We start from the raw sequence: 15763 nt of genomic DNA on the forward strand, positions 1-15763 counted from the left end.
CAGGTGTATACTATATATAAGGGAGATGACAAACATGTATATACTGAGGTGAAAATGAAAGGTGTGAGGTGAAAATGAAAAGGTGTGAATGCAAAATGAGAGGAGTGAGGGAAAATAGTGGAGTGATCGGAAAATGACAGATGTGAGGTCGAAATGACAAGTGTTAGGGGGGAATGAGAGAAGTGAGGTGCTATAACTAACCACAGATATTTACTATGCCCAGGCAACGCCGGGCTCTTCAGCTTAAAATATATATATATATATATATATATATATATATATATATATATATATATATATATATATATATATATATATATATATATATATTTATTTTATCTCCTTAACTGTACTGACCCACAGAATAAAGTTAATATGTGACTTAACCCCTTAGTGACAGAGCCAAATTTTTGAAATCTGACCAGTGTCACTTTATGTGGTAATAACGCTGCAATGCTTCAACAAATCCCAGTGATTTTGAGATTGTTTTTTCGTGGCACATTATACTTTATGACAATGGTAAATTTAGGTCAATAGGTTTTGTGTTTATTTATAAAAAATATCAAAAATTTGAGAAAAATGTTAAAAAATTAGCAATTTTCTGAATTTGAATGATTATCCCTTTAATCCAGATAGTCATACCACAGAAAACCATTAATAAATAACATTTCCCACATGTCGGCTTTACATCAGCACCATTTGTAAAATGTTATTTTATTTTGTTAGCATTTTAGGAGGTTTAAAAATGTAGCAGTAATTTTTCATTTTTTCAAGGAAATTTACAAAAATTTTTTAGGGACCTATCCATGTTTGAAGTGACTTTAGGGGTCTCATATATTGGGAAACCCCCAAACGTGATACCATTTTAAAAACAGCACCCCCTGACATATTGAAAACTGCTGTCAGGTAGTTTATTAACCCTCCAGGTGCTTTTCAGGAATTAATGCAAAGTGGTATGACAGAAATGAAAATGTGTATTTTTACCACCTAAATGCCTCTAACTTCTGAACAGATTACTACGGCCGTCAGACTCTAAGACCGCTATTTGGACGTGAATTGCCATGGCAAACATCAGGACCACAAAATCATGATCTGAGGGCACCGATTGGGATAAAGAGGGAGAAGCCACACTCTGTTAACCATTTATAATGATGTAGTCACTATTGACAGCAGCATCTAAGGGGCTAAACAGATTTGGAAGGTGCAAATACTGATCATGGCTCATACAGCAAGTTGTCAGCTATAGTGGACAGCCGACAGCTGCAGGATTGTCACCTGTATGGAGATGCTAGTCTCTTATATCTCAGGTCAACTAAGACGTATTGCTGTCATTAAGGGGTTAAACTACACGGTCAGCGTTGGGAAGATTTTAAAAAAAAAAGAAAATACAAAAAAAAAAAAAAAACCAAAAACACCTGATTGGGAAAAATATTGTAATTATCACTTTCTGCCATCTAATACAAATACATTTCTTGAAGACACTTGATAAAAGCCACAAGTTCAGTTTCCATAAATGTGGTTATTTCAGGTGGAGACGTTTCCTCTGTACTTATCCCTCAGGAGCTCTGCAAATACAATGTGGTGACGGGTAACCATTCCAGCAAAATTGCCACTCCAAATGGTGCCCCTTCCCTTCTGAAACTCACTGGGTGCCCAAAAACTAATGAATGACCACATATTAGGACATTACTGTACTTAGCAGAAATGGCATAATACATTAGGGGATACATTTTTTAATTATCTTTTGTAGAAATGAAAAATTGTGTGTTACAATATAATGTAGATTTACCCAAAAACATTTTCATTTTCACAGCTCCATGGTAAGCCAGTACTATATTCACTATAGCCCTGAATGAATTCCTTAAAAGTGTAGTTTCCCAAATGCATTTAATTTATTTTTTTAATGGAGGGGGTTGGGGTTTCCTCTGTAGCAATACCTCAGGGGCTCTACAAACACAATATGGCTAATGAAAACAAACTCAAAAATTTGCAGTACAAAAGCCAAAATGGCAATCTTTCCCTTCTGTGACTGCTGTGCAGCCAAAACAGTGGAGTACGACCACATATAGGATATTGCTGTAACAAATTGTGGGGTATGTCTTCTCATTACTGAAAGTTTGGGGTGAAAAGTAGATTTTAATGGAATTTTTATTTTTTTCTCCTTTCCACTTTGCTTTAGTTCACTTGAAGAGTGAACAAACTTCCTAAATACCATTATACTGAATATTAACCCCTTACACCGCAGCCCTTTAGTTTTTGCAATTCTGCTTTTCGCTCGCCTTCTTCCCAGAGCCATAACTTTCTTATTTTTCCGCCAATACAGCCATTTGAGGGCTTGTTTTTTGCGGGACAAGTTGCAATTTTAAACGACAATTGGTTTTACCATAACAGGTACTCGAAAACGGGGAAAAAAAATACCAAGTGCGGTGAAATTGCATAAAAAGTGGAATTCCACAACATTTTTTTTTTTTTCTCTAATACACCATGTTCACCAACTGCTAAAACTGACATGTCATTATGATTCTCCAGGTCATTACGAGTTTGTAGATACCAAACATGGATAGAGATAGTTTTTATATTTAAATGGAGGAAAAAAATAAAAATAAATTGTGTCATTTTCTAAGACCCGTACCATCTCCATTTTTCGTGCTCTGGGGTTAGGTGACTGTCTATTTTTTGTGTGTTGAACTGACGTTTTTTTAAATTATACCATTTTGGTGTGAATATGATGTTTTGATTGCCCGTTGTTGCATTTTAATGCAATGCTGCGGCGACCAAAAAAAACGTAATTCTGGCATTTTGACTTCCGCTACGCCATTTACCAATCGGATTAATTATTTTTATAGCTTGATAAAATCAGGCAATCCTGAATGCAGCAATACCAAATATATGTTTTTTTTAATTTTATTTTCAATGGGGCGAATGGGGGGGGGGGGGGGGGGGGGGTGATCCGAGCTTTAATTCTTTTATTTTAAAAATCTTTTAACAATTTCTTTTTACTTTTCACTTGCTTCAATATTCTTCATGGGAGACTAGAAGCTGTGATAACCCGATCGCCACTACTACTTACAGGCGATGATCAGATTGCCTGTCTGTAGCAGAAATGCTCACTTGCTATGAGCGCAGAACCACCGGGAGGCGCTCATAGCAATCTGGCTATGACAACCATAGTGGTTTGTGGGAGGCCTCTGGTTGTCATGCCGACCCATCAGTGACCCGCAATCATGTGACGGGGTCACCAATGGGTGGTATTAGTGATACGCTTCCAGCGCGATCACATTAAATGCAGCTGCAGCATTTAACTAGTTAACAGCCACGGGTGAATCGGGATTCCACCCGCAGCTCTTAGGGGCACATGTCAGCTTTTTCAAAACAGCTGACATATGCTGGGAAAGATGTGGGCTCAGCGTCCGAGCCAACATCAAAGGGAGGGAGTCCAACATGCGCAGTACTTGTATGGCGCATGTAGTGAAGAGGTTAAAAGTGTGCAATATATATACATTTTAATTTTTTTTTTTTTTCAATAGGGACACTTGTGCAGGGTTTCTAATATATCAGCCACTCAAAAAACTTGAACCGAACAAAAAAAAAAAAAAAAAAGCACTTACAAATTTTATTTTCATCAATAAATCTTGAATAAAAAGAGGTTTCACAATTGTATGTTTAAAAAAAAATAAAAAATGTTCCTGTGCTGAGATAATCTTATAAATGTGCCCCTGCTGTGTACTGTGTAATGGCTGTGTCTGACAGTACAGGGACATGGTCTAATCATACCACAGCTCCTGGGCAGGGAAGAGCACAAAGGAGTATACAGACAGGACAGGCAGTGAAAGGTTTTACCTCACAGAAAGCAGCTGTGATCCCATGCTGTCCTGTCTGTACATTAACTTTTGCGTCCTCCCCTGCCCAGGAGCTGTGGTATGATCAGACCATGTTACTGCATGTTCAGACCCGGCCATTACACAGTACACAGCAGGGGCACATTTATTAGAGTATCTCAGCATAGGAACATTTTTAAACACATCAAATCCAATGGTGGATCCAATCCAATTAATGCCAAGATCTATTAAAATGTACTTTGTTAGTGGGAAAACCCCTTTAAATAAGGGGCAGGTCATCTGTTTACATGAACCAAGTGAAACTGACTTGTGCTCAGATTGGAAGACCCCGACCTGAGTTAACTGCTTCATAAAATGATTATGAAGAAGCAATTAAGTCGGGCCTGGACTTCCGATCAGCGCACAGCCCATGTACATGGACAGTGTAGAACCAGCCTTACTAATCACTACGTTTTACACAAAACAAATAGCAATGGCCACCTCAATGGTCCATTCAAATAAATTCTACTGTCGACATTTATCTCACTTTAACACAAATTTTGACAAAGGTTTTCGGCTTCAGTTTTAAGTGGCTATTTCCACAAACTCTAGATCAGGGGTCCCCAACCTGTAGCTCGGGAGCCACATGTGGCTCACGGGCCCATAATGTGTGGCTCACGACTGTCTGCCAGCTTGGTGCATTGGCACCAGGTATAAATACAATAACTATTAAGAGCAGATCTCTAAATGGTGACTTTTGTGTGTAGCCCTGTACAGAAGAGCAGATCTGAATGGGGGTGAGATAGGAAACCGTGGAGCTTGGTATACTGCCTTGGGGTGATTTCAGTGGAAAAGTTTTGGTTGTCATTTTACCGTAATGGGGGCTTTGGGTGTCACTACTGTGAGTGGGGAAGGAGCTGGTTGTGGCTCGCGACACTCTCTCAGAGCTGAATGTGGCTCGCGACCCTCTTTCATAGCTAGATGTGGCTCTCAAGGTCAGAAAGGTTGGGGACCTCTGCTCTAAATTGTTAGCATAATTTGCACAAAAATTGCTGTAATTTCTCACCAAGAAAATTAACTTAATCACAAAATCCTAATTGTCACTTTTTTTTTTTTTTTTCAATCCTAATTTTACCGCAAAATGATCTGCTTACATCTTTGTTATTCTTCTTATTAGCTCATTAGAAAGTTCTAATAAGAACGTGGCAGTTGACATGTTGATTGAATTGTAAGAGCTTTAAAAAAGGGGGCTGGGGCTGGAAATCAGTTGGCCAAATTCATCAAGACCGTTGTCGTCTTGATAAAGAGATATACTGAAGTAATATTTGTGAAGTAGCCATTGTCGCCGCTTGTCATGAACTTGACTGGTGATCAACATGCCTGCGTACCACCCAATGTGTACCCACTGTCGAAACTGGGTGAAAATAGCGTGACAAAACCAAAAGTCTCAACGCTTTAGCACAGCTTCGAGTTGTGTCAACATTACTCCACTTTCCAAAACTTTATGCCAGAATACTAGCGTAAAAGCTACGATCTCTCGAGCCCATTGCCTTCTGATTTGACTGTATGCATTTCCTTGGCTTTAGCCATGGTTCTCATTGCTTTACATTTAAAAGAGCTTTATAGGAAAGGACATTGCTGCTTGTAAGATTGCCCTTAATAAACCATTTATTGGATCATCAAAAACATACAAAGTATGGCAAAAGCTTTTGGAGGCTGTTTCGTGTCAATAAGGGCCACTAAGAAGTCATCTCTTAAATACAAACGTCAAGGCCTGACTGACATTCTACAGGAAGTACACGGATTGGACTGCAGAGGTAAAAAGTTATTTTCAATGATAAGCCCCCTTTCAGACATCTTGAAAAATTATTGTCTGGAGAAGAAGAGGTCAGCAATACTACCATGAGTTCTGTGTCATGCCCATACTAAAGCAGCCTGTAACCATTCACGTGGGAGCCAAAAATTGGGAGTGAGCTTACGCCCTGGAAAAAAAGCAACGCAAGAACACCGTCATGAATAAAGAATGGAATCTAAACATCTTCCAAGAGCAACGTCTCCCAACAATGCAGGAGCAATTTCTGTGATGAACACTGCTTTTTCCAGCATGATGAAGACCACGTCACAAGGCAAAAGTGGTAACTACAGTAAGTGGCTTGGTGAAACAGACATTGAAATTTTGGATCTATGGCCAGGAAACTCCCCAGATCTCAATAATTTTGAGAACCTGTGGTGAATCCTCAAAAAAGACAAAATGGACAAAAAACAAAAACAAATTGCGATTAGACAAGAATGTGTTGTCAGCTGTCAGGATTTGGCACAGAAACTGAATTCCAGCTGTGAGGGAGAATTGCACAAGTCTTGAAAAATTAGGATCACCACTGTAAATAATGAGTCTTTGCAAAAACTTGATGCATTTGTCAATAAAAGTTTAAAGACATGTAAGGCTGATACTTGTACTTCCGTAACCACAGAAACATTGGCCCAAAAGATCTAAAAACAAAACAAAAAACACTGAAGCATTAAACTATGAAAACTAAAATTAGTGTCTCCAAACTTTTGGTCACGACTGTAGTTGGGGCAAGGAGCAGCTTGCAACCATAGCACTAGATCACGGTATTTTCTCAGCAGAGGCAGCTGGCCAACTCAGGAGTTATGGTAGAAAAAGAAAAATGTAAAATGGAGCCCCCATTTGGCGTAGGGTCATACCATACCCTTAACCCACAGTTGATTGCTTGCCAAAATCCTATAATGTATTAGAAAAACTGGGGTAATATCGGTAGCGAAATGTGTAGAAAAAAAAAAATCTGGGGCATAGCAAAGGGTTGAATTTTATCGCACCGCCTTAGATCAGCACAGATTTTTAACAGTTTACAACAAACCCACCACGATGTGTGAACCTGGCCTTACAGTCTGCAATCACTAACGCAATACACAAGGTTACGTTCTCATTGTGCCAACACTGCTGCATTGTAAAAAGACAACATCAACAATACAGATGCCCATTCATCGATAGCACCACAAGTATAATGGATAGGTGGAAAATTAAACCGTAATAAGGAGCAAGCTCTGCTAAATTTATCAAAATGGCATACTATGTGATATAGAATATACTTACACAATAGGTTATAGGTGCTTAACTGGTTGCAAGTACATGTTTGCCAGTATTTTGTGCCCAAAAAGTTCAACCCAGTCAAAAGTCGTAGCACAGGTAACTGAACAAAATTAAAAATGGTGCAACTCATTAATAAATACAAAGTACGTCACTTTATGACTCATATCATTGTGAACGGTAGCACATGAAAAGGACTGCAGTACTACAATTTTACCCATGTATTGCCCCCTTAAAAAAACAAAACAAAAAAACCAAGATAAATAAGTAGTAAAAGGCCATTGTCCATAGGTGTAGATTTCGGCTGCATTTTTTTTCTATTCCCCTTCACTATAATGTCAAACTTTACTGCAGCAACCAAGACGCACAGGATGAACAAGGGCTAATACTGCAGCCCACAACCACGCCCCCCCAAAAAAAAAAAAAAAAAAAAAAACAGCTTTGGCAACTGTCGAACACATGAAGCCAGACACATACACAGGCGAGAGGACATTTAGTAACTGAACGTGGTCTTCTGTTTCCATTTTTACTTCTGTAATTGGCATCATTATCACATCCACGTGAGCATGAGGAGGGAGCATCCCATCATATCATTAAAATTATGTTGTACAAAGTAATATATATTTATAATATATAACTCATTTCTTGTAACTTTTTTTTTTAAATTTCCATTTCATTTGTTGGGGAATGCATTATGATGATTCAGGAGAGTCTAACATGTGCAACCTGGGGGAGGGCAAGAAGGGTGCATGGTGGTTGCCCGCAGCCGCTTCCCTGTTGCACTGCCACGTTTAGATGTGGAATTCAGCGCTGGAGCAATTAGATTATTAGGTCCTTGAATATTTATCATTGCTCCCGAGTCCACATGGTCTCCTCTGGTACTACAGCAAGGGGAAAACCGGGTCCCAACTCAAATCAAAGCCATAGAGGAAGGTCGATACCTTCTCCCACCAAAACTTACAGATGCCCCCTCCCCCATCCTTACAAGGTTGCCCATTAACCATGAGAGGACTAGGCGGATAGGGCCTAAAAAAGGTCATAGGTCCAGACCACAAAATTGTAAATATCCTCCCATTCCATTGTTGAGGAGTAATATCCTGGAGTGTTACCTTTCTCTCTTCAATTTTCCACCAGTCTGAATAACGTAACAAGAAAATAAAAAATGAAAAAAACAAACAAAACAAAAAAAAAACGAACTTGTGTGGGTTGCTGGACCCTGCCTTGTCTGTAGTGGGCATGTGCGTCTTACATATGGGAGGGAAGTCTCACCTCCACCCACCATCACCTCAGTACGCTGGCGCATTGTCCTTTGAATGAGTCCACCTCTAAACCCACACAGGTGTGGTGGGAGGAGACCCAAAAGTGTGTCTCTTCTCATAGGATGGCACAGCATCTGCAGAACCGTTGCCTGCTGCCCCCTACTGAAGGAGGGGGTGTGACTGGAGCAAAGTAGGCATGGACTTTGATGTTGGGGAGATGTGTCTGGAAAAAGAAGAAGGTTGGGTACAAATATATTAGAAGAGTAGTGAATAATAAAGCATCCTAAAAATTAAAATTCCAAAAAAACAACTTTTACGCTCACCCGCAGCCTCTTGATGCCAGCCCTTGATATTTGTTGGCAGTCATACAACTCAATACGTTCCAAACTCTGGCAGCTTTTGAGGTGCTCAAGGGATGCATCGGTAATTAGAGGACAATTATCTAACTCGATGACCTCCAGGCGGTCATGGGCACAGGCACCATTGCCCAGGTGACGGATCCCATCGTCTGTTATTAACTCGCAGTGGGATAGGCTCTGTGTGCAGAAAAACAAGAGATGGACTTCCCTTTATATATAAAGCTACACCTCAGTGCTCCTATTACAACAACTAACAAAAAAAACAAACTTAGGTTATATCTGTTTATGGGACAACCTTTTTCATGAAAACTGAGCACCCATCAACAGGGTAAGATCTCTGAGGATCGTCATAGTTCACAGATACTGGGGTCCACACTAATCATTTAAAGATACCCTTAAAGGGAACATTGTAACACTTTTTCCCTGTAGAGATCCAATGTACAGGCCATGGGGATCTAGTATAAAAGTCGTATGCAAATTAGGCTGCTAGAACACTGGGGGAGTGATAATGGAAGAAACTATGTAACTTTGACATGCCCACAGTGCTCTTCTAGCTTGATTTGGATATGATTTATTTGATTTCTCATGACAAACTACATGCAGCAATAGGATACAGCATGAATCATATGTGTATTAGTGATGAGCGAGTGTACTCGTTGCTCGGGTTTTCCTGAGAACGCTCGGGTGACCTCCGAGTATTTTTTAGTGCTCGGAGATTTAGTTTTCATCGCCTCAGCTGAATGATTTACATCTGATAGCCAGCATAAGTACATGTGGGGGTTGCCTGGTTGCTAGGGAATCCCCACATGTAATCAAGCTGGCTAATAGCTGTAAATCATGCTGCTGAGGCAATGAAAACGTAATCTCTGAGCAGTCAAATACTCGGGAGACCACCCGAGCAACAAGTACACTCGCTCATCACTAATGTGTATGTATGGAGAGACCTGTTAACAGAAGCAGTGCAAGGAGAAGCTTTTTATAGTCTTCAGTCTTTAGGATATGTTTCCATATTCAAGTATCTTTAGGCAGTTTTTGAAGCCAAAGACAGAAATGGATCATAAAACAGAAGACGTGTGAAGTGAAGACTAGTCTCATAAGATTTGGGTATGTGTGCAATCCCAGTCTGACCACCAGTTCTGTACAAACTCATGTGTAGGTGGTCAATCTCTCACTATCTGCGGTTGATGGACTGCCATCATGACCCATCTAATCCCTCGACAGCCCTCAAACTCTTCCTTACCCTTCTCATTGATATAAATGCCCCCAATGTATCCTCCAAAGAGAACATCGTATGGATTTGTCTACTAGATCATGGCTCTCTTGCCAAGTCAGAAAAATAATCCACAGCGCTCTGTGCGCAGAATTTTCTGTGCATTTCTACGAGATGCAAATTCAGCTCGTCCCTCCTATTTATAAGACCCAACAGAGAGAAACCCATCACAAGCAGAAGACAGCAAAGGCTGATGCTGCATCGCATAAGAAACTGGAATTTGCAGTGTGAAAGTCAGGCGACAGCAGTAACTGATCACTTATGTCCGATTTATACATGATAAAATTTCCCCTGCAAAGCTTGGAGGCATCATGGGAAGCAAGGAGGATTCCCTGCCCCAAACTTACCATTAATGTAAATTAACCAGACACGTCACAAGATACACACACAGAGGAGCATGTGACTAACACACCTCTTTGAGTAAGCACACTGATACGTTAGCTTGTTAGCTTTTTCTATTTAATGATGTCCGCCTCCCCAACACATGCATCCCGATTAAGAAAACATCAAAACGTGCGTTGGGGCGGTGGAGACAACACACACCAGTGGTCACATCATGCAAGTCTTTTCTTTTTTTATGTGCCTACCATAAATTTTTATAGGATATGTATCCTGGAAGGATTGAATAATTAGTTTAGGCTATGATATCCAAACCAACACCCAGAATTTTGTGAATTGTCTCTGCCTAAGGACAGCAGCCTCTGCTTTAGTTTCGTTATTAAATTGATTTTGTTTCGTTTTAACATAGTATAAATAAAAGCATTTTTCATGGGTTAAATACACAAAGTTATCATGGGAAGCATAGCCTGCTTTAGGGGAAACCATATAAGAGGGGAAGAATGAATACATTTTATTGCTAGAACGCAGTATTTTACAATTAATAAACTAACAACTCAAAAATGGCAAATCAACTGTACAAGACATATACAAGGGCCTCTACATTTTTCCTTATTAATTAAATGTGCTGTACTAGATCAAAAAGTGCCGAAATGTTACTTTTAGATACAACACCAATAATGAATAATACGTACCTGTGTGATATATTTTAGCTTCGTACTTAAGACTTCCATAGAAAGACATAGTTTGGAGTGTATGCTGCTGGGTTCAGACACAATTACTTGTACTACTTACCAGCACCTGCAGCCGTGGACAGTGTATGGAGAGCTGGATGAGAGTGCTGTCTGTGATCTGCAGCAGAACAGTGGGGATGTTAGTATTTTTTTTTTTTTTTTTTTTTTTTTTAACACGAGTCCACACAGAAACCTAAGGTCATGTAATCCCCAGTCTCAGGCAGGTGACCGCTCACCTGTACACATTCCTCAAGATCCATCTTCTCCAACTCATGGCAGTTCTAAGAAGTGGAGGAAAAAAAAAAAAAAAAAGGGAAGGTTTTAGTGCTGTCAAGTGTCTCTCAACTTCGCGACAAAATGACCTTGGGTTGAGTCAGACTGATTGCTATGGACCTGATGTCTCACGACCCCAAGAAAATGGGTTATACTATAGTGAAAAACAACCAACTTAAACCCAGCACAAAGCTACAGCGGAGGAACACATTAATGGTTTACCTAGTACGGATGCCCTTGCCTGCAATGGATCTCAGTTACCAGATGCCACAGAAGGATAAACAGACTAATGTCTGTAAATCTCCCTAGTGCGCTACCCCATGGGGAACCCTGCCGAGGATCAGACTCAGAATATCCTACCGACACACAGCACTGAGTGCACCATAAGACTCATGGCCATTGTATACATGGAGTGTCACCTGATCTGTCACCAATAGCATTTTGACAGGTAAAACATTATTCCCCACCCTAGATGACGTAAGGACATAGAAAACAAAGCAGGTAAGACCACCAATATGAATGCCGTAGCAGAAATCACCAGCCTTACTTTTGCAAGAGTGGTGAACCCCAGATCTGTCAGCTGTGAACATCGAGCTACTTCAAGTATTCTGCAAGAAAAAAAAATTATAACATATTATATGTTCGTAATATAGACAACATTCATGGCCAATTACAATATTGGATTGCCGTTATCATGGTAATTGTAATGTTCCTGCTTCGGTCACCGCTTATACGTCTCTCATGGCTACAGAAATTAACTTTAAGTGCAAAGCCCCACAGTTCTCATAATCCTCAGTGATTGCACTGAACACAATGGTGGAAACTGAAGGACACTTTTCACCTGATAATACTGCAATTAGTTACAGAGTCATTTTTCTGGGTTCAGGATCATTTACTACCTCCTCTACGTATTAGATTTAATTGGAGATTCGTTAATGCCTGGACCTCAGGAACTTTTTTTTTTTTTTTTTTTTTTTTTTAGTAAGCTTCCTATGAAAAATTCATCAAACCGGCCAAGGCCAGCAGGGCATGGACCTGTACAAAATTTAAAGAGATTGTCCACTAATTTAACAATGATCACCTCTCTTTGGGAGAGGTCATCAATGTCTGACCCGGCGCCCACTGATCAGCTGTTCCAGTAGTCGGCTAGAAGGGCTCAGTTACGGAGCTGCTCAATCTACTGATAGTGGCCATGGCCGGGTAACGCACATCTGCTCCTACTGACTTGAGCACGTCCAGCTGCCGCCAAGAACAGCTGATCGGGGGGATAGCTGCGTGTCGCACCTCCACCGATCAGACATTGATGACCTATCCTAAGGATAGGTCATCAAATGTTATATAGTGGACAGCCTCTAATACATGTTACATAATGCAGCAACATAACTATTTAATAAAAAGGATGAAACTACTCTACATAATACTACACCTGAGTAAGCTGGAAGGGAAAGCACTTTAAAAAGGGTTTGTCCACTACTTTTAGAAAGACGATTTAATCCTTCGGGTAGCTTATCAATATCAGATCCGTGAGCGTGCGACATCTGGCACTGCCACCGATCAGCTGGTCGCGATTCCAGCGGCGGCTGGATGTCATCAGTATCTGAGCAGAACAGTATAGCTCCATAAACTGTATAGTGGCCACAGGCGGGTACTGCACATGCATTGCTATTTGAAGGAATGAACAGGACTAGATCTACAATACCTCACTGCAGCCATTATACAGTTAGCAAAGCTGTGCTCTTCTGCTACCGCCGGAACCAGAAATTGGTTGATTGGTGGGGGTTCTCCACCGATCTGATATTGATGACCAATCCGAGTATAAAGCACTAATAAAAAGTTACTGAACAACCCCTTGACTTCTTAAATGGAGGTTAGGAAGTGTAGAGATCTATCTGAATGTGAAAGCACTTAGGCAATCAATAAGTAACTGACAGTGCGTCTGAAAATCATTTGTGGGCCTTCTTCCCCTTGGTAGCCAAAGACAAAGTAGTGTACAGAACAGGAACACCTCAGCTCCATACACGTTGTAGTGGCCATTCCAGGTACTGCAGCTCAGCTCCTACTGAAATGTACGGGAGCTTAGCCAAGAATAGCCACTATAAAGTATGGACCTGTGGTGTCCCTGCTCTGTACACAAATTATTTCCGGCCATTGCGTACCTGCAAACAACTGTTCAATGCTACTAGACGTCCGTCGATCTGATAGATCTTCAATATTTAAGTCCTGGACTGCCCTTTTAGACCCTGACAATTTTTTGTTTCAAATAATTCATTTAGATGAAGAGTAGTATTTTATTGGAAATAGTTTTTATTCTATTCATTATGTCCTACCATTTAAATAAAGCAAATTAATCATTATATCCCTGAATGGTGTAAGTAAAGTGTAGAATCTTGCTCTATATGGGATAGGGAGGGGAATATATACATTTCTGCCTCAGTAACTGTGTATATACAATTCAACCCTGCCCGTTACCTGAGCCGGGGGCAGTTCTGTCCCAGTGCATTAAGAATGGAGTCTGTGATGTTGGAGCAGCCGGAGGCACAGAGAGATTGCAGCTTGTGGCATCCACGGCAAATCGTGATGAGACCGTCATCCGTTATTTGCTGCTGGGACAGAGGCAGTGAGAGCTGGGACATGAGCTAAAAGCAGCGCTGCCGTGGCTTGGGCCCAGGCGAGTGGGCAGGGATGTAAGAATCAGGTGTCACCAGATTTAGAGAGTGGGGTTATAAGACAGACCTCAGATAGGTTATAGACAGGGAGGTGAATAGAAGGAACCCTAAAAATCTAAGTACCTCAATATCAAACCAGCTGGAGAGCACTCCCCACAGATCTAGCTCCGGAGGTCTGCCCCAGCATTGGAAGGCATGTCTGCTCCATCCACAAGTCACAGGACCTCGGCAGTGGTCAGGAGACTAGATGAGCGACTCACCAGAAAACATCGGCTGGAGCAGTCCTGAAACATCCATACAAAAGTGGCTTCTGGAGCTGGCGCAGACCTCCACAGCCGCCTGTGCTGTATCTGTGGGGACGCTCAAAGAAGAGTATGTCTTCATTTATTCTTTTAAAACCATCAAATGTATTTCGGCATTGAAAACCCCCTAGTGACCCTATGTTAGGCTGGATTTACCAAGCATCATTTTCCCAACCAATAATCACCCATCTTAAATGGTTCAGATCATCAGTCTCCAACCTGTGGCTCTACAGCTTTTGCAAAATGTAAAATTCCAGCTGGAATTGATGGCAATAGCGGTTTTCTAAAAGCTGGCGATTAACATATTGGAGATCACTGGTCCAGGACATCAGGGACTCCCATGTTTATCGGACCTGCATAAAAATGTATCCAACCCAATTATTGATTTTGATGTGACTATCGCATAGTAAACAACAACGTGAGTAAATGGAAAATCTAATCGAGATTTAAACATGGTCATTTCTTGTGCTGTCTCATCTTACATATGAGGCTTTTTTGTGACTAGTTGAATCGGAATCAACACTCAACATTGAAATTCCAACACCAAGAAAGAAAAGTCATGGATTTATGGAAATCACAAGATTGATAGACATGTTAATGATATGCAAATAATGAATAAATGGAAACAAAAATGTCAAAACAGCCTGATTCATTCAGCATCTGGAGTATGAGCAAGCTGTGCAGAAATACTCACACAGCTTGGAACCAATTGTACAGCCATTTCTTCAAAGTGTCCCTTAAGATGTTGTTCAACACGTCAAAGCCAGGCTATTACTTGTACTAATGTGAGCAGCCAGCATTGGCTTAAACCTGCTACCTTGAACAACAGTGTCTGAGACGTCATTGATCAGCAATTGCAAAGGTAGCTGCCAGCAGCGGATTTTGACAATTTATGTGCCCAAGTGCATTCTAAATGAAAGAACATTCCTCAGACAACCATTAATAACGTCTTTGATAGCAACCAATGCGTTTAAGTGCAGGGAATTCTGTGCGAGGTACCCATACTCGACAATGACTAATCAAGAAGTTTTGAGAATTTTGCTTCCATTTATTCCATCATCAACATGTCCATTGATCCTTTGATTCAAATAATTCTTAGTGTTGCAAATTCTATGTTGGGGAGTGTAAATAACTGTCTATGTGGCCCAGACAAGGTGTGTGACTATACTGAAAGTGCAGTAGTTGTAGCTGGATCGAGGAGCCTGAGCGGCCTCAGAAAATACTTTTGCCCTTTATTAGTTAGGCCACTACTAATAATGACATAAAAAAAGTTAGATTTTTACACTGAAGACCAAGAGCTTCACGTTACTTCAGTGGCTGAGCCTTACCCATCCATACCCAATACAATTAGATGGCTCCTCACTGACAGTTAAGACACTTTATTTGGGAGATTCTTCAAGTTACCTAGCAGACAGTGATAATTACACATGCAACCTTTGAATCTCAAGTCCACTTACTGAACACGCCTGTAGATTTAATGTGACAAGCTCTGGACAGTGTGATCCAATATACTTAAGAGCTTCATCTTCTAGCTACACAAGAGACAAACAAAGGAGACATGTAAAATTATTATCCACATACAAGACTGTTACACTCATATTCATGAGCTGTGAACAACCCACCCTCAACACTAATTG

General features: G+C 40.6%; 1 protein-coding gene across 2 annotated transcripts in view; it reads right to left on the reverse strand.

The window, feature by feature from the left end:
• Positions 1–7059: 7059 nt before the first annotated feature.
• FBXL20 (F-box and leucine rich repeat protein 20) overlaps positions 7060–15763 on the reverse strand; it is a 37564-nt gene continuing 28860 nt past the window's right edge. The window contains exons 9-15 of one of the 2 annotated variants that reach the window (XM_077252352.1): positions 15584–15658; positions 13628–13758; positions 11706–11766; positions 11122–11166; positions 10947–11003; positions 8510–8722; positions 7060–8409 (exon numbers count right to left, since the gene is read on the reverse strand). In XM_077252352.1, the coding sequence (XP_077108467.1) occupies positions 8302–8409; positions 8510–8722; positions 10947–11003; positions 11122–11166; positions 11706–11766; positions 13628–13758; positions 15584–15658 (690 nt within the window). In that variant the 3' untranslated portion in view covers positions 7060–8301. Of the gene's footprint in view, positions 8410–8509; positions 8723–10946; positions 11004–11121; positions 11167–11705; positions 11767–13627; positions 13762–15583; positions 15659–15763 lie in introns of both variants that reach the window. The other variant, XM_077252350.1, reaches the window with a different exon arrangement.

The sequence above is a fragment of the Ranitomeya variabilis genome, chromosome 4 (assembly GCF_051348905.1).
Source record: "Ranitomeya variabilis isolate aRanVar5 chromosome 4, aRanVar5.hap1, whole genome shotgun sequence".
Classification (NCBI taxonomy): Eukaryota; Metazoa; Chordata; class Amphibia; order Anura; family Dendrobatidae; genus Ranitomeya; species Ranitomeya variabilis.